Below are 19,326 nucleotides of genomic sequence, written 5' to 3'. Positions count from 1 at the left end.
CTTACATGTTATAGTTTTAATACACTGCACTGTGCAGTTCTGAGCTAATGCTCTTTGAATGCTCCAATAGCCAAAGTATCTTTGATCATCTCTAAACTACAGTATCACCTACTAGATGCTCTTCTTTTTTCCATACCATGACAGGAATTTAAGTAAATGGTCCTGTAATATATCTTGGGAAAAAAACAGTGGCTAGTTCTACATAGGGGATGGTTCTGTACACTTCACGTGTTTTTTGATATACATACATTTTTTATGTAAAATGTAGACAGTAATAGTATAAATCAACATATGATGATAACTTCACTTTGAGGGCTAAAAGTTTCTATGTGTTATGATGATGTAAGCTGAGAGGAGCTATTGAGATGCAACACAGAACAAGGCACTTCATTACTCAGTGATTTATTTTTGCCAAGTTAGTTTGTGGCGACTGCCTTGATAATCTGGACAGATTTCAATTATCAAGAACTTCTGGTGGGAAATAGTTTCTGGGCTCCTGTGACCTAGACTATTGAGGTTCCACTACAGTACAGATATTTTATTTGAATTTTGCGAAATGTGAAATTAATGTTTCCTATTTATCTTTCCATTCCACATGAGGCATATCACGATACAGTATACAGTATTTCTTTTTGTGTATGTATTCATTATCACATAAAATGTTAAGCAATTATGGATCTGAATTTTTTTCTCTCTATTTAATCAGCCGAAGTACAAGTCAGTGGTGGGACTCGGAGGTTATGGAGACACTGCCTTTACCAGTGGAAGAAGCCAGAAAATCTGTAGCCCTCCTATTACCTGTTACCCCAAAAGAGCCAAAGGTAAATAAGTAACTGAAATATGGATAATTTTTCCCTTGTGTTTTGAATGTTTAAAAATGTGCAAATTACTGCTTTTTGTGAAATAAATTTGCCCGTGCCATGTAAGTATATGCTGTAGTTTGTCAACTCATAATCCTCAGGTTGATCTGTACACGGACCATCATCGGCCATCAGAATTCTGCATTTTATCAGAATTGTTTAGCTACCACATGAGTCACTCAGTTAGGTATGTATTACAGCCAGATCTTGATCTTGGATGTTGTTTTGATAAAGTAAATTTAATTAAATTATAAAATATATTTTATCCCACTTCTGACAATGCTGCATAACCTGATGTCAATAAGAATCCATTTCTGAAAATATAATTTTAAATTAAAATACTTTAAGAATGAAAATTTGTTCCAGTAAATTCCTATTATAATGGCAAAGTTTTATTTTTATGGACAAAGTTTTATAGCAGAAGCCTACTAAACTTCCACATAGCAACACCAAAGAAAAGAAATTCTGAGGCACGCTACAGTACACTTACAAGTATTTGTCACGCTCTCATGTGAGTGGTAATCCCGCCCACCTTTCACAGGTTGTTTATGGCCTCCCCTCCCACCCAGTCTGTCTTCCTTTCTTTCTGTTGCTCTGCCTGTCTACTTCCGGGGATTGATTTTTGTATAGTATATGCTTTATATTTTACTTAATGCTTAGAGCACCTTTGTCCTAGTGCTTTATAAAAGTACTGACAAAATTATCTTTTTATAGAGACTACATGCCAAATTTTACCACTGATGAAAGCCCATTTAGTGTGCGTCGCCGCCCGGGTAAGCGGCAAGAAGAATTGTCACGTAACCAGAGTTCTGGCTCGCCCTCGCCAAAAAACCCTGGCATGACAGGTCAAGCCTCTACATCTTCCACAACCTCTAGTGGTACTAGGTTAGTTATGTTTGCATTATGCATTATAAAGAATATAATAATAATAGTATGGCCTCCTATTATAATAGTATGGCCTCCTATTTACAGTCCCCATGGTATAGTGGTTAAGACTCGCCTGGCGTTTGGCAAACGCTTGTCCTGAGTTCATATCCTGGCCGGGGAGGAGTTACTGGGCGTCAATCCTTAACTGTAGCCTATGTTTTCCCAACATTAAATGGGCACCTGGTTGTTAAACAATTTGGTGGGATCGTATTCCGGGGAACATAGGATTAAGGACTTGCCCGAAATGCTATGCATGCTAGTGGCGGTACAAGAATGTAAAAACTCTTTTATATATAAATAAATTAAAAATAAAAATAAATTGTAATATACACACAAGAATATTGCAGTAACCAGTGGTGTTCAGGGGCTCTGATATGGGTTCCTACAATTGCACTAGAGGTGGTACGTACTCCTATATAAATAACTTTAAGACATGGGATTGAACAACAACATTCAGAGCCTTTGATGAAGATTTACACTTCTATTTTTACTATAGACCTATAGATTTACTGATAGACCTTGACTATTAGTTACACTTCTATTTTAAGGAAAGGGTGTTTACAAATCTGTATAAGTATTCACTGATTAAAATTTACCAAAATTAAGTGGACTAAAATTAATATTTTGGGTAATTTTTTTCAGTTCAACTGAGAGCGAGGCAAGCGATGATGATGAATTATCTGTAGTGAGTACAGCAAGTGATGATGATGGTGATAATAGTCCTAGTCTTTCCTTAGTATCATTCTTCCCACCAATGACTGAAACATATGGTGACTACCTGCATGACCCCTCAAGAACTGACAATACCATTTATAAGAGGTAAGTATGCCATACAACTCATTAGCTCATCCTTGTCTGATATATACTGTAGTAGTAGTAGTAGTAGGCATCCATCAGTCTCAGGACACTGATGGATGACAATCCTATTTTCAAGTGTATCTGTATTTACACTTTAAAACAGTACTGCAGTATTGTCATATGTTGTCAGTACTGCATGTAGAACCTGTTAGCTTTGACTGCACAGCCAATATGGAAATTACTAGTTGACCCACTTTTTTGCAGAGTAAAGGTCAACCTTGAGCATGAAGTCTTGTACTTTTTGTGCAAGACTAAGATCCGAGTGTGTCTTGCAATAAGCAGTGATCAACATTACTAGTATTTGGTTGTCATTAGGTCATGTCTCATAAATTTAACTGCAGGAGGGATTTAGTTTCAAATATTTTTTCAGTGTGGCTATTGAGAAAAAGCAGCAAAGCACCTCAAAATTATTAGTCCCAAGGATAAGCTAGGTTAATATAGTTGTTATACTTCTTAATATTAAAGTTTATTTACACATATATATTTGCATAAAAGTGGTGTTATTTGTATTGTTAAATTCGATTTTTTTCCTCTTAAGAAAACATAAAAACAAAAAAATACTAGTTGGCATTTCTTCATCTTCAGTATTGTGTCTTGGGTTTTATCATTGGCAACAATTAAAAAATTTAATTTTGCATATGTCTAAGAAATATAGCTAAATGTCAAATCTTCCCTTCCTATGAAAAGCAAGACTGCCAAAATTTAATACAGCATTTTAATTCAACCCGTCCTCAGACCAAGTCCACTCCATCCAGCAATCGACTCTAAAGAAGCATTCATAAATTTTAGCATGTTATTCATTCAAAATAGGAATGTTCTCATACAGTATATACATTAATATTGTTATAGTTTAGTATACTGTGAATATTTAGGCATTGGTTAGGTTAAGTTAGGGGTTTAGGTTCTCTTAGTTATTATTTGTTTGTAGTATGTGGCAGAAGCATTTACATTGTTTTGGTTCGAACAAAAGTCGTCAACGAAGCATTTGTTCGAATGCCACCAGTTGAGTAGTGTGTAAACCATTTTTCACTTGCAAACTGGGTTGGCGTGTACATGGAGAGGACTTTGGCCTTCATGAGGATGGGCCTTTTAATTCCATAAAAGACTTTACAACTGGACAGTTTAGTATATTGTATCGATTGACACTTTGCAAAGCAGTGCCTCCAGTAACTGAGGGAGACATGTGGGGGTTTTGGGAACAGGTGCATACACGTTGATTCACTCTCGGAGCTCAGCTCCTCTGGTTGTGGTTCTCTGTCCCTCCTGCACAAAACTAAACTTAATTTCTCAATCAATTTAGCCTCTCTTCACCTTGCTATGTTTAGGTAAACAACATCTGTTACTTCCAATGTGTTCAAAGAATATTTGGCCAAGACAAGTTGAAATTTTTAATATAAATTATCAGTACTTATAAATAATTAGTAATAAATTATCAGTACTATATTTTAAGTATGCAGTCAAGCTGGTTTGTAAAGACTACCTGGTGAGGGTGATAAGAAATAGCCTAAGCTACTGTCACCGAGATGTATTTTCTTGTCTCAAACATACTTGACCTACCTGCTGAGGCAGATACCATATTCTGGGTCACCAAGAAATTGTTGGCCAATTATTTTTCAGCCTACTGCAATCTGTTTTAAGTAATGCTTCCATGTACTCGCTACAATAGGAGTTACTAAATACAGTATTAGCAACATTATCCATACACCACCCAGTACATACATGCTATATATTTATAATGTGTGGTTACGGTAATTTTATTCATAGTAATTAAGCAGTGTTCAAATTGCAGGTATGAACAGATTTACAGAATAACAAGCTGTCCTGTGACAAAGATGAACCAGAACACTAGTACTGCAGGTGAGTCATGACCCATTTTAAGTACAGCCTCGAGTTACATACCGAGCATTCATACAAAATTTTATAAAAGTTCATTAAATCCTTGGCACTTACCATGGGAAAGTCTCTTCAATAGCTTCCCAAGCTAAATGCTAATGCACCCAAGCCATAAGGGAAATTGTTGTTACCCACATTGCGCAAAAGACACAGTAAATATTTAATCTAAAGGCGGAACCAAAATGGAGAGTACACAACTATATAGTATGACAGGTCAGTTTATTTCCTTCCTAGTCCACTGCAAATCACATTTTGGAAAGCATAAGGCATCCCTTGTATATATATATTTCACATAGCTTATAAAGGTATGGATTGCGGCCATTTCTCCGTATAGCCCTGCACAACCAAGCAGAGCCTGTAACTGAGGGGACAAATTTAATATTGTATATAGATATCTATATTGTGAATTATGGGAAACTACTGATGCATCCCTGTTTATATTTTACAGCACCTTTAGTACTTATTCAGCGATCAAGTTTTTGCCTCGATTCTTCAGTAGAAACTGACCCACCTACTGTTGCCAGACGCTCAAGAGACATATACAGCAGGTATGTTGCTATGGCAACTAAAGGACCTCAGCCACCAGCAAATAGGGATCTTCTCATGTACAGAAAGTTTGCTAGTTTCTCCTAGAAAAATTTAAACCGATGTAACGAGTAGCTAAATGCACTAATGTTTTAATAATTTCACTGTCGAGCTTTAATTCTACTGTGTACTAATTATTCATTCCATTTGTAAAAAATACCAAAGATAGCAAGTTGTTAAGCTTCATTTTCTAATGTACATATCACAAATAAAGTTTGACATAATGGCTTGTTTTACTTTTCAAAAGTAAATTGAAATTTTTTGTTTCGTTTTAGTGTAACTGCCACAATCTGCGGTGGTTTTGCTCATACATAACATATGGGATGATATCAGATAGATGGAATGGCATTTGTCCCTGGAAATTATACCAATACTACATGTGCAAATCTTTAAGAATATGTAATACACAAATCCCCAAATATGGGCATTACATTTAAACTAAAAATTAACATAGAATAACTATTCAATTAAAATGGTGGGTGTACAGTTGGTTAGATTTCTGACCATGGTGTGACAATAATTGCCAAAATCTTTTAAAGCGGATAGGAAGTCAAGGATATGCCAATCCAGTTTGAGGTAAATGGAAGCACAATGATTATTTAAGCAAAGTACAATATAATAGTTGGTTCACTAGTATTTAAAACATGTAGATAATAAATAAATGACTAAAAATTCCCATGGATATTAGAAACAGGATAAATTTCACCACCTAAATAACCAGAGGAAATATTAAAAGAAAATTTACTGGAGACTTGCTTTATTTGATATTAGTTATCACAAATTAAGTGTTATCTCCAGATCTCATTGGTAACAATATTATCAATGTATTTAACCCTTGATCTTCTTCTTGGGTCGGATATTGGAGGTGTGCCCACACTTCTTCTTGCGACAGTTCGTGGCTCTGAAATAATATACCAATATTTAAAAAATATCCCACTTGTCAGCGAAGCTTAACAAAAAGCTATCGTCAGATTGAATTTCACAGCATCGTAGTGTGTCGGGTAAAACACCTCTGTAGAGGGAACCTTTCAATGTATCATCATGAAAATCAACCATATATATACAATAGTCTCTGTATTGTCTTCTCAATAAATCAAAATTAATGGGACCTATTTACAATGTTTAAATTTGTATTCTCTAGCATGCAGGCGAGATACATAATTTACACATGGATAATATGAGGGAGGCTGGTCCCAAATTGCACATAGAAATAACATCACGAGACCAAAAGGCATGGCAGGATGTGCAGAATAGCCCTGTAGAAGAGCGTAGGTACTCAGAACTTTCTACATCAGAGGCCCAAGAGACTTCAACACACTTCCACTACATAAAGGGACATTTGGCCAACCCCTCGGTGTTCAAGAGAGAACAATAAACATCCAAAGGATGCCTGATCAACCAGGGTGCGAGCAGCCGCATCCAACAGTCTGGCTGACCAGACCATCAACCAACCAGGCCTGGTCAGAGACCGGATCACAGACGTTGATTCCCGAAATCAATAAGAAGTAAAGTAAGGTACCCAGTCAAGACAAGTATCCCTAGGCTGTCACATTTAAATTTAAAAGGCTGTGTAGAAATTATGAAACATTTTAATGTTTCAATGCACTTTTGTTTCACAGCTAAACTAAGAAATGCCAAAGATATCAGATTTACCTGGGATTTTACTGAAGGACATTGACTTAATTGGGAAACAGTTTTCAGGATAATTGAAAATCTTAAGATACTCTATGAGGTGGTTAGTGTGCAATATGATCTGGTTGGTGTGCAACTGCTAGTGGGTTAAATGTGGCCAATATGTAACCTAGCCAGGAGACACTTCCCACCTTTTATTTTTACTGTGGCAGGAAGGCTATAGGGTTAGGCCACATTTGAGAAAACATTACTTATAATAGTTAACCATCAATCCCGCCATGTCACAAATATCATTTTGTCAAGTACAGTAACAAGTAAACATTTGCAATAAAATTCTTGTAGCCCAATACAAGTGAACACTGCAAATGTGCACAATCCCTGCAGTAAAAAAAGCTCTAAAGGAGAGCAAGCAGGAAAGGGCCGTCAATAAAGGTACCATTCAAGATGCCATACAAATGTGAAAGAAAGCTTTGCAGGGTCAATGCAAATTACCAAAAGCATTACCAATTACAGTGGCCTCATGACTGAGCATAGGTTTCTACAAACAGGCTCTGGGAAATGGGGATGAATGAAAGCTCCCAAGTTAAGGTGTAAGCCCATATGATGCATTTCATCAAGACGAAGGGTCAAAGACAAAGCCGATGAATATGCAAGGGGGGGGGGGGGGCATCCAGAGACCGGTTTAGACACCACTAGGAAGAAATGTAAATAGAGGAGCAATTGTATATCTGCACCCCAGAAAGTGTGGGGCTCCCTTAAAGTTGTAGTTGGGAGCAATCAAAAAATTATCATTAATTCTCATATGTTAAGGCATTCATGACTGAATGGAATTAAATCATTCATGACCGAATTAATTAAAACTGTTAAGTATTTCCCCAATATTCTTAATGTACCAATGAAATGTAAACCAGCAATCATTAACATTATGAAGCTAAAACATCCTCTTCACTCAAACAGTAAAGAATGACACTATAGAGCACCTAAATTATTGGGATCAATTCAAAGCTATTCAAATGTACTCCCTAGAAAGGAGATGAGAGGTATCAAATAATATACACATGGAAAAAATACTGGAGGGCCAGGTCCCAAATCTACACAGTACAAATAACATACTGGAGTGGAGTGAACAATATGGAAGGAAATGCAGAATAGAACTGGTGAAGAGCAGCTGTGCTATGGGCACAATCAGAGAGCACTGTATAAACATCAGAGGTCTGCGGTTGTTCAACAACCTCCCAGCGAGCATAAGAAATATTGCCAGAACAAACGTAGACGTCAAGAAAACTGGATAGAGCAAAAATAGCAAACATTTTGTGTGTCACCGAGGAATGCCCGAGGGAGCCCGAAATGTTTAGGTTAGGGGAACGTGGCATGATGCCATACCGCTAAGTGATAAATACAAAACCTGGCTTGGCTTAGGGCCAAGGACACTGAGCAGGCAATAGGTAGTGTTTAAAATGACTGTACAGCCATAAAACAAACATTGGCTTGTGAAGTCAGCTCTGCTCTAGCCAAATAATTTTTTTTTTATCTTAAGCAACCATGCTCATAAAATAAAATGGGATGAAAGCCTCACAACTACCAATGACTACAAGGAAACGGCAACAGCCCAAGGAAGCTATAAAGTCAGGAATTACTTAATCCCTCAATTTCCTTTAAAATGTGACCATGATTGGCTTCCAACTCTTTATACAATAGTGTACATCAATTCTGACTGGTCATGTAACCGAGTTTAAAACTATACAGTACTGTACCTTGGATGGAGACGTGCATAACATTTACGGCAGATCATCTTGTTGCAGTTGTACTTCTCTGCTAGAAGCTTCAATGAAGGTTCAATGACACCACCACGTAGACGCAGAACCAGGTGAAGTGTGGACTCTGTAAATGTCAACATTAATTTTGTTTTTGCCCAAGAAAATGCAACACCAGACAATAAAGGGTTTACTGCTATTTATGGTTCCTTTCTCTAGTAGCATCCACATTTTGAAATAAAAGTCTTAGTTCATCTACATGAACCTCTATCATCAAAGTACTACCCATTATTATCGAGAAGGTACAAGTCAGGTAAAGGGCAGGGTCTCCGGTGACAGTGGCATCAGATCAAAGATTGCTAAATAGGACAAATCCACAAGGGCCGTGACGAAGATCCTCATCACGGCCCTTGTAGATTTGTTCATTTGATGCATCATGTTAGTGTGATTTCTGTGTGTAATAGTTGCTAAATAGGAATTTGTACTTTTAAATCCCCATAATCTCAATCTCTCATATATATAATAAATAATTATATACACATATATATCTATATACACATATATCTATATACACATATATACCAACACACATCTATGCAGAAAAACCACGTGTAAAATAAAGAATGCTAAATGCATTTTTGGCTCGACTTTCCTTCTTCAGAGCATTTTTAGAATGAAGCTAAATATGCTTCTTCCTAAAAATGCTCTGAAGACGACAAGTCGAGCCATAAACGCGTTTAGCATTCTATTTTTCACATGTGGCTTTCCATACACCTGGATCAGTTTTTGTGTGATCGTTGTGGCGTATATATCTATATACATCTCTTATGGCAAGAAAAAAGTTAGCTTGTAATTATTATTCTCATCTTGTGGCTATGGGGAGAGCCTTTTCTGCTCTCCACCCTCCAATTTGTGTACCTGTTGTTGATTCCAGGAATCTGTTTCCATGGCCATCTCTGACCAAGGCCTTACGAGGAGGCGTGGTCAATCAGGCTGTTATGACCACTATTTACAGTCCGATGCAAACGGCCCGATTAATCAGGTATCCGTATGCAAACGATGAGTCACGTGGCTTTATTAATGCTGACCAAACCACACACTAGAAGATGCAGAGACGACGACTAATATTTCAGTCCGCCCTGGACCGTTATAAAGTCGATTGTGATAATGGTCCAGGACGGACAATTGACTTTATTGGTCATTTATCGACTATTTATTTGGTCTAGGGCGGACCGAAACGTCGTCGTCTCCATCTTCTAGCGTGTGGTTTGGTCAACAATAAGGTATCCTTTAGATGTGTTTTGTTTCCTTCTGAACACAGTGAAATGTTGGCTGTTATACGCCCTTTACATTTAGAAGGGAGAGAATTTAAGTCTTGGTCACTTAATATTGATATAATTGTCTCTGCAAAACTATTGGACCTCCTTTCAACAGGGATATTTTACACTTCCTTCCTTGTCTCTTAAGGAGTTATTTCCATGTACAGATTTGGAATTATATTACTGTCTAAGTTTGCTTATTTGAACTACATGGGAAGAACCCTCTGCCAGATAAGCCAGGCAGACAGATAATATATAATATAATTTAAAATAAAAATAATATAATTTAAAAGAAACTTAAGCTTACTTTGTTGTAGCTCATCTTCCCGTGTTATACTGTAGATCTTCCCATGTGATATTACTGTGATCACTTCCTGTGTGATATTTATATCTTGAAATGTGTAGTTCTTGAAAATTTACATAACCTAATCTCCACTCATCCAAATGTCTGTTCAGATATGAAGTTTTGCCAAAAAATTATTTGGATTTGACTTGGATTCTGTGCCAATTTGTATTATTCGGCCAAATCTCTCATCTGAAATTCTGTTTGGATATGGCGAAGTTTGTCGGTAAATTATCCACTTAATTTTGGCCGGATAACGCAAATTCAGTGGGCTTCAGATAACCGAGCTCATACAGTAGTCCCTCTTAATATCTTCCAAATGTAAATTGTTATGTATACCTCCCAACTGCACTTGAAGATTAGTTTAAGAAATGGATTACGCTACTAAAATTTATCTGCATGTTCTCCAGCTTTGACTGGAGCTGCTAAAGCAACAATTTTCCACCCAAGAGAGCACTAGCACTATCTTAAAAAGTGCTAAGTAATATCTTGAAAAGTGATAGCTTGTTTGAAAGGTTTATTTTTTATCAAACCTGTCATTTTTCTTGCACTTTTGGCAGTTATTTTATTGCAGAAATACGGTCTTCTGACATGATTACAGTACAGTACTTCTAAAAATTTTTTTTTGCTTGTTTGCTTGCTCTCTTTCTATAGTGTGATTTGACCATTTTATATTGTTTCAATTTATTTTGTTTTTCCATAGTGCCTGGAACTCATCTTCATTGAACATGTTTTCTATGGCCCATTGGAAGACCTAAATTACATAAATTTGAAGGTTTGCAGTCTCTCAAAAATCTGTAACATTGCAAAGGATATGGTACTATAGTTTGTCTCCTGTTTTTATTTAAAATAACTTTATAAAAAATAAAATTGTATGAGTATTTCTCTTTAAACATACCAATGAATGAGTAGCCCAACAGGATACTGTACTGTAATTCACTTTGGACAAGGAAACAGACCTTATTCATGAATATGAAATGAGGCCTGTATCTTGTTAAAAAAAAAAAATTCAATTTCATAAATTAATACTGTTAATTTTATGAAAAGAAAACAATACTCACCTTTTTGAATGTTATAATCTGACAGAGTGCGTCCATCTTCCAGTTGCTTTCCAGCAAAGATGAGTCGCTGTTGGTCAGGAGGGATACCTGAAATGTTTAGCAGGATAACCAACATGAAAAAAAATGTAAACCAAAATTATCAAACGTGTAAAAAGACGTAGCATAACCAGGCTTTTAACAGAGTATCAATCTCCCTATTAAAGGCAGTCTCTTTTACACCCCATTTAACGTGAAATGCAGGAATGAGAACCAAAATCACCCGTTCAAATTGAGCTAGATTGAATGATACACAAGAAATGGTATTTCAATCCATTAAAATCTTTGGATTTAGCCATTTACACCAAAAATTCATTTCTTTCCATTAGTTCCTTGTAGTGTACAGGTACGTACAGACAATACTATGCACTGTATTTGATATAGAAGCAAAGTTAAGAATAACACAGTACAATACATTGTACAATGGAATCACAATAGTGAGATACCTGAATTTTTTTTTATGGAGCAATGTGATGGAATTTAATTTGCATCCTAGGTCACCCCCAAAGTACACATTACTTATTTTATCACAAGGAGCCAAAAATGCAACACCTAAAGTTCTAGTAAATTACAAGGAATTTTGAAGGCTCCTAGTTGGTACCCAAATCCAATTCTTACATATTACCCATCCCACATTGGTGTATCTTCTTGAGATGATTTCAAGGCTTTAGTGCCCCCGCGGCCCGGTCCTCGACCAGGCCTCCACCCCCAGGAAGCAGCCCGTGACAGCTGACTAACACCCAGGTACCTATTTTACTGCTAGGTAACAGGGGGCATAGGGTGAAAGAAACTCTGCCCATTGTTTCTCGCCGGCGCCTGGGATCGAACCCAGGACCACAGGATCACAAGTCCAGTGTGCTGTCCGCTCGGCCGACCGGCTCCCTGTAGGTGATGAATTTCAACCAAAATCTCCCATAAACATTGAAATCACAAAAGCTTCACAATATAAACTTTTATTAGTCCTACAAATGAATTGCAATACAGTATTGTATTGTGTACTGTACTGTATACAATACTGTAAGACTTGTATTATAATGCATACCACTCACCTTCCTTGTCTTGGATCTTTGCCTTCACATTTTCAATGGTATCTGAAGGTTCCACCTCTAGGGTGATGGTTTTACCCGTTAGGGTTTTCACAAAGATTTGCATCTGTGAAGGAAAAATACTTCAGTACAGCATTTTAAAAAGCCTGACAGTACTGTATTGCACCTAAAACAGTTGTTCAGTGACTTCTTGCATGGGCTGGTCAATGTTACTATTATATTTGGCACTCTCACAGCAGAAAATGCAGAAAAGTGGAGGATGAGCCTCAACGTGAATCAAAAGATTTAACTCATACACAGGTAATTATCAGGAGAGCACACTAAGCCATTATGCCTATATTGCACTTGGAAGGGATGAGGATAAGGATTTGTTATAGGCTGGAAGGAAGGAATGGTGCCCAACCACTTAGGCAGCCTTGGATCAAATGCCGATCTACAAGAAGGGAGACTCTTTACCATCCGAAGTGGTTGGGCATTTAATTGATGCACAATATAACTTTGCTCTTAACACTATCGCTCGCTTTGGACATCGATCACATCCATTTTTTTTCTCTCCAGAGTCCTAGTCGTGGACAGGACTTGTGTACACTCCAAAAATATTTGTATAAAATTCATTTTTTATCTGATCGACCTCGGGATAGTTTTAAAATAAATGCCTTCAGAATGTGCACAATTTGATACCAAAATGAATGATGTAACACAAAACTTGATGTCAAACACTTTAAAGATTATAAATATTTTTTTGGGTCTAAATTTTAAAATATTTGTTAAAATTCTATTTATTGTGCTATTATTATGGGACTAGTTTTAAAATGCGCGCCTTTAGATTACAAACAATTTGATACCAAAATGAGTGACGTAACACGAAAATTGATGTCAGAACACTTAAAAGATAAATAATTTTGATGAGCATCCAAAATTAAAATATTTGTTAAAATTCCAGTTATTGCTCTATTATTATGAGATTAGTTTTAAAAGGCACACCTTCATATTGCGAACAATTTGATACCAAAATGAGCAATGTAACATGAAAATTGATGTTATTAAACTGAACGAGTATATACATTAGGCTGCAGTGTGCAAATTGGTACTCGTTCACGGGTAACTTTAGGCTTTGCTGCTGGGAGTCCCGTCGGGCTTTTGGACATTACAGTACAGTATATGCATATACACCTGCAGGGAATTTAAATGTGAACACAATGATGCCAAAACGAACGACGTAGCACAAGAATTAAGGAGAGAAAACTGAAACGAGTATACACATTTAAGCGTCGTTGCACACTCGCCCGCACTGTCCGCCCCATGACGTCAAAGTCTGCGGCGCCGGAGTTCAATCCCTGACCGTCCACAAGTGGTTGGGTACCATTCCTTCCCCCCATCCCATCCCAAATCCTTATCCTGATCCATTCCCAGTGCTATATAGTTGTAATGGCTTGGCACTTTCCCCTGATAATTACTATTACTATCTCCAAATAGTAAACATTATGATGCCAGAATACTTCATTGACTACTCATAAACATTCATATATTCATTGCTGTCATACATAATTATAAATACAGTATTTTACATATATTCTCTAGGAACGATTTGTGAATATTTTGACAAAATTTATAGTTAGAACCCAACAAATAACTTGGGAAAACAAATTAACTGTAAAAACATTTTTGCATCATCGAGCATCCGGTGGACCCTGGAAGTTGCGAACTATTTAGCACCAAATGTGTTGCAAGATTTGCAAACAGCCCTAGATATCAATCAGGATGCCAATACAAGGGCAAAGATACAAGTCAAGCTATGCCAAAGGTACTGGATTCTACCGAGGGACAAGTGACAAACACTGGGAAAGCAAAACCGATACTGAAAATACTGGATACTGACCAGGCCGACACCGGTGCGCAACTCCGTAGTCTACCGAGACTGATGGATGCCTACTACTACTACTGAAAATCAGGACAATCCATAAGGTAAATGACTACATAACATGTAATTAAGACTATAAGGAGCAGTGCACTGTCCCTCAAGTGTCTAAGAGTTAAACACATGTGGTCAATGCGTAACCAGACCAGTTCCTTGTTGTCACGCTACCTATTAAAGTGGTAGGAGGACGGCCATAGAGAAGTCACATTAGGTTTATACAGTTCAGTATTTGACCAGTAATTGTGCCAACAGTTGCAGATTGCTGCATGAATGACTAGGTACAAATCTGAAGAAATCAAGTTTATGGGAGCTGGAACAAACAAATGGCCTTTTTAGCAGTCGATCCTGTCTAAATTATTTTTACGTGTGACAAACAACAGTCACTGTAGAGTCCTGCGGCACTCCACTCCATACGTCATCCTACAGTTAACGTGCGGTCATCGCCATTTGATCTCCTGGGCCACTGCAGTTATTTGCCAATTCTATTTACATACATACATTTTTTTTTTTTAATTTTTATTTGAATACCTGCCATGCAAGCACAGTACCCCAGGGGCCAGATTCACGAAGCAGTTACGCAAGCACTTACGAACCTGTACATCTTTTCTCTATCTTTGGCGGCTTTGTTTTCAATTATTAAACAGTTAATGAGCTCCGAAGCACCTGGAGGGGTGTTTATAACAATAACAACAGTTGATTGGGACGTTTTCATGCTTGTAAACTGTTTAATAAATCTAACCAAAGCCATCAAAGATTGAGAAAAGATGTACACGTTCGTAAGTACTTGTGTAACTGCTTCGTTAATCTGGCCCCAGGTCTTGGTGAAATTTTTCACCATGTATACAAATTACATATTTAGAAATTGGATAGAACAGCAATATTTGAAAAGTTAGCTCAAATAGATGCGGAAATAAATTCAAGACCAAGATTTAATTTTAAAAGAAAATATTGCTAATAAATGTAGGGTTCAGTCTAGGTAAATAAACAGTTACATGTACAGTTTTCACAAATTAACAAATGATCCTTGTCGAAATGCCTGTGTACAATCTGAACTAGCATTTTAAAACCGGTATTTTGCTACTCCTGAACACTAAGGCTATAACAAACAGACTAACTCTCTGGGGTACTTATTGACTGCTAGGTGGAAAGGAGCATTAGGTGATAAACGCGCTCAACCATTTATCCTGCCCGGGATTCGAACCCAAATTCTTGACCGAGTCGAGAACAAACCCGACTATACTACCGGGACCCTATAGTGAAGATTACACAATACTAACGGTATTAGTCTATTCAACAATACTGCCCGTTACCCCTGAAATACTACAGTGGGGGTATTCTGACCACGAAACTCTTACAAGTATACTACATATGGCGTTTACCATTTACTCCTGATTTATTATGCGCTTACATTACCAACTTTGGAAATAGGGGCAGCGGCAAGCCAACATCAACTCTGACCTATAAGGCATATCTACTGTTATTACAACTGGCAAGTTAACTCCAAAATGCGTTACAATTAACAAACAACATGCAACAACCGACATTCCCTTCCTAACTCGCCTCCCGGTAACTTGAAAAGGCAAAAACCTAAGACATTTTCTTTTGTGGGAGAATGCCGTGGCTTGGGAGCAACAGGCGTAGTCATCTTATATCCGTCATCATCCGAGCTAATAATAACTGTACACGCAGGATATTGTAACCCTCAACACCAAATACTCCTGAAGATCAATTTCTGAGTGGCAAATAATAAATATACGAACTGCTGTTGGACAATGGTGACAAACTAGAGAGCGGCCAGCTGGCGGTGCTCACCTCTGCGGCGGGTGGTGGGAGGAGGACGGCCTCTCGCTCACCATAACAAACCTTCAAGGGATACCATTTTTCATTAATTTTAAACGAGAGTAAATAACCAATTTATAATTTAGTATAATGTTATTTTTTTATTTAAATACAAACAATTCTCTATCACAGCTGTCAGTATCAGGTTATATTTAAAAACCTAGAATACAAATGACGCATGGCGGGATTTTTAAACAGTATTGGAGGGCTTTTGATCCAACATATCGTGCTATGGCAAATTAACAATACATACGCCACATGTTTTATTTATATGCTGTTAAAGAACTGTCTACTGTAAAACATGTTCAATAAAATACCAGCCGGAGGTTCTGTAAACATCGCAAGTGTTCTTGTCCAGCGGTGGTTCTCTATTTGACTTGTAGCGGACCATTTGAAAATTGAGGAGTCTCGGCGGGCCACTTAAGCAAGCTGTAACATAACAGAATAAGCGCACATAACTGTATTATTATTATCATTATTAATATTAAGCTTAGGTACGGAGCACAGCTGTACTGTTTCAGTAATCTATGTGAAGTTTGATTTATCTAAGTTCCATGACTGATACTTGTTGACACTAGAACATAATGTTCTAAGGTGTGGGCGTGCGACATACTACATAATTTACACTCCTTATCTTTTTCACTGACATCAACACCGTATTGCCAGATATATTTGTATCCTACTCTAATCTCATGAAACTTGAATCCTTCCAAAGTAGACTTTCCTCTAACTTAAGTGAAGGACGAATTTGTATATATTATTGCGTAATTCATAAGTGTGTTACTGCTGTCCACCATTGCCGTTCTCTTAACTTTTTCTTCATCCTCTTGGATCATCTTGATTCTTGTCTTTATTTGTTTTTAGGTTATCTGACATACAACATCGACAAGAGTTTTTTCCTTGGCTCTCTTCATTAACTCATCAACTGCCTCATTCAACAGTATTCCCACATGTGAAGGGATCCACATGAATCTTACTTTATACCCAGTTTTGTATAATGTCTTAATATTCTCTCTACACTCTATCACAATATTCTGGTAAACTGGACGTCTGCTATTTAATGACTCTAACGCTCCTCTACTGTCAATAAAGAAGCAGGTATTTTTACCACATTTGACTTCTTCCTGTATAATCTATAATCGCTCATAATCAGTGAAAGGTCTAACACAGAGGCTGGCTGTGGTGGGCGAGGCAGGCTGTGGTGGGCGAGGCTGGCTGTGGTGGGAGAGGCTGGCTGTGGTGGGAGAGGCTGGCTGTGGTGGGCGAGGCAGGCTGTGGTGGGCAAGGCAGGCTGTGGTGGGAGAGGCTGGCTGTGGTGGGCGAGGCTGGCTGTGGTGGGCGAGGCTGGCTGTGGTGGGCGAGGCTGGCTGTGGTGGGCGAGGCTGGCTGTGGTGGGCGACGCTGGCTGTGGTGGGCGAGGCTGGCTGTGGTGGGCGAGGCAGGCTGTGGTGGGAGAGGCTGGCTGTGGTGGGCGAGGCTGGCTGTGGTGGGCGAGGCTGGCTGTGGTGGGCGAGGCAGGCTGTGGTGGGAGAGGCTGGCTGTGGTGGGCGAGGCTGGCTGTGGTGGGCGAGGCTGGCTGTGGTGGGCGAGGCTGGCTGTGGTGGGCGAAGCTGGCTGTGGTGGGCGAGGCTGGCTGTGGTGGGCGAGGCTGGCGCCGGACCCTCACACCCATCATTCAACACGACACATGGCAGCATTTCCTGTTTACCTTTTCATTTCAAATTTGTAATAGGGGGGAGGCTGACCTGCTGGAGGCCTGACGGCTGAATGGACAGCGCTCGGGGTTCGTAATCCTAAGGGTGCGGGTTCGATCCCCGGCGGAGGCGGAAAGAAAGTGGCAGAGTTTATTTCACCCTGATGCTCCTGTTCACCTAGTAGTAAATAGGTACCTGGGAGTTAGGCAGCTGCTTCCTGGGAATGTATATGTGTGAAAATTAGGATTAAGGACCTGCCCGAAACGCTATGCGTGCTAGTGGCTGTACAGTGTCAGTTAACATACTAGTGGCTTTACAAGAGTGTAAATACTGCACTATGCTATGTATTCTCACAAACCCAATGTACTTTCTTGTATAAATAAACATGTAAGAACTCTTGTATAAAAAAAACACATTAATCACATTATGAGTAAAAGAACACGCCTTGAACACTGTGCAGGACAGACATAAATGTATGCATTTAAGTATGGTGATTGCCATTGTAAAAGCACTACAATTGGTTGATTGCTTAATAAATTACTAAACTATATGTCTAACAGATCTCTAACTCTGTCCATGACGGACAGAAAAAAATGTATATATGCTGGTTAGCAATGTATATGTATGGCAACATCTGTGGTAGAAAATAATAAAAAATCTAGCTCTTTATGCCCCGCCTAATTGTTGTACCTGTTGCGTTAAAGCTTAACTATTCCACGTTCAAAATCTTGTCAAATCTGTCCTTAAAGTTGGGGATGGAGGTGACTTTCACAACTTCTTCTTTTAGTGCATTCCACTTGTTGGCCAGCCATACAGGGTACGAGTATTCCCTTACATTTCTTCGCCTCAATTGTGTTTCCATATTCCACTTGTGTCCTCTTGTCCTACTTTATTTCAATTTAAAGAAGCTGCCCTTGTCCACCTTATTTATTTATTTATTTTTATATATACAAGAAGGTACATTGGGTTTATAAGAGTACATAGCATTGAAGTTTTTATATTTTTGTAAAGCCACTAGCACGCACAGCGTTTCGGGCAGGTCCTTATTCTAACAGATTATTGGGGAGGCTGTAATTTAGGTAATTTCTAGCAAAATTTAAAAATGCCTATTTCCACAATGCCGCCCTGCCTATTCCCCCACTCAGTATTTTGTGTGCTGTGATCATATCTCTTCTATTTCTTCTGTCTCCAAAGTTGTGTAGTACACTTTTTTTCAGTTTATCCTCATAGCGTGTTCCTCTCTGTGCCACATCCTCTGTCTTCAATGTTTTTGATACCATTAAATTAATATAAAATTATAATTATATTATTTATTTGCCAAGCTGTGGCATATGGAGAGGCTACAAGAGTGTACGTCAGCACAGCGCTGGTGGGTAGCAACAAGCCGTCACAAGCGCCATGCTTCAAGGTCACCAGAGCGCTGGCGTGGTGCAACAAGCCGCCACCGGTGCCATGCTTCACAAGCAGAATAAACAGTTCCCAGAAGCCGTCCAGCTAAACGTTTTGTGTCCGCCCTGAGCGCACTCACTGCCACGCACAACGCCTCCAAATATATAGTGGG

The 19,326-nt window shown here is 38.4% G+C and overlaps 2 protein-coding genes across 5 annotated transcripts in view; one reads left to right on the top strand and one right to left on the bottom strand.

The window, feature by feature from the left end:
- Nucleotides 1-5,347, top strand: part of FIG4 (polyphosphoinositide phosphatase FIG4) — a 54,469-nt gene extending 49,122 nt beyond the window's left edge. For all 3 annotated transcript variants that reach the window (XM_069337337.1, XM_045754718.2, XM_045754721.2), the window contains exons 17-22: nucleotides 707-821; nucleotides 962-1,047; nucleotides 1,575-1,745; nucleotides 2,430-2,606; nucleotides 4,435-4,502; nucleotides 4,987-5,347. In XM_069337337.1, coding sequence (XP_069193438.1) covers nucleotides 707-821; nucleotides 962-1,047; nucleotides 1,575-1,745; nucleotides 2,430-2,606; nucleotides 4,435-4,502; nucleotides 4,987-5,171 — 802 coding nt within the window. In that variant the 3' untranslated portion in view covers nucleotides 5,172-5,347. The remainder of the gene's footprint in view (nucleotides 1-706; nucleotides 822-961; nucleotides 1,048-1,574; nucleotides 1,746-2,429; nucleotides 2,607-4,434; nucleotides 4,503-4,986) is intronic.
- Nucleotides 5,348-5,863: 516 nt separating this feature from the next.
- RpL40 (ribosomal protein L40) lies at nucleotides 5,864-16,090 on the bottom strand. Of its 2 annotated transcripts, none has more exons than XM_045754730.2 (5): nucleotides 16,045-16,090; nucleotides 12,318-12,420; nucleotides 11,233-11,319; nucleotides 8,510-8,636; nucleotides 5,864-6,024 (listed from the first exon to the last, which is right to left on the bottom strand). In XM_045754730.2, exons 2-5 carry the CDS (start codon nucleotides 12,418-12,420, stop codon nucleotides 5,952-5,954), a joined length of 390 nt encoding a protein of 129 aa, XP_045610686.1. In that variant the 5' UTR covers nucleotides 16,045-16,090; the 3' UTR covers nucleotides 5,864-5,951. The 2 variants fall into 2 exon arrangements, with proteins under 2 accessions (XP_045610686.1, XP_045610685.1); XM_045754729.2 differs by having other exon boundaries at nucleotides 15,993-16,071.
- Nucleotides 16,091-19,326: the final 3,236 nt, after the last annotated feature.

Source organism: Procambarus clarkii, chromosome 37 (genome assembly GCF_040958095.1).
Source record: "Procambarus clarkii isolate CNS0578487 chromosome 37, FALCON_Pclarkii_2.0, whole genome shotgun sequence".
Taxonomy (NCBI): Eukaryota; Metazoa; Arthropoda; class Malacostraca; order Decapoda; family Cambaridae; genus Procambarus; species Procambarus clarkii.
The sequence above is the reverse complement of the archived record's forward strand: the minus strand, read 5'-3'. Positions and strand labels throughout refer to the sequence as shown.

Coding starts and splice junctions, on each gene's coding strand:
- RpL40 (XM_045754730.2), bottom strand. CDS start 12,420: ATGCAAATCTTTGTGAAAACCCTAACGGGTAAAACCATCACCCTAGAG. Junction 11,320..12,317: donor AAAGATCCAAGACAAGGAAG/GTGAGTGGTATG, acceptor TAAACATTTCAG/GTATCCCTCCTGACCAACAG. Junction 8,637..11,232: donor AGATTATAACATTCAAAAAG/GTGAGTATTGTT, acceptor TGACATTTACAG/AGTCCACACTTCACCTGGTT.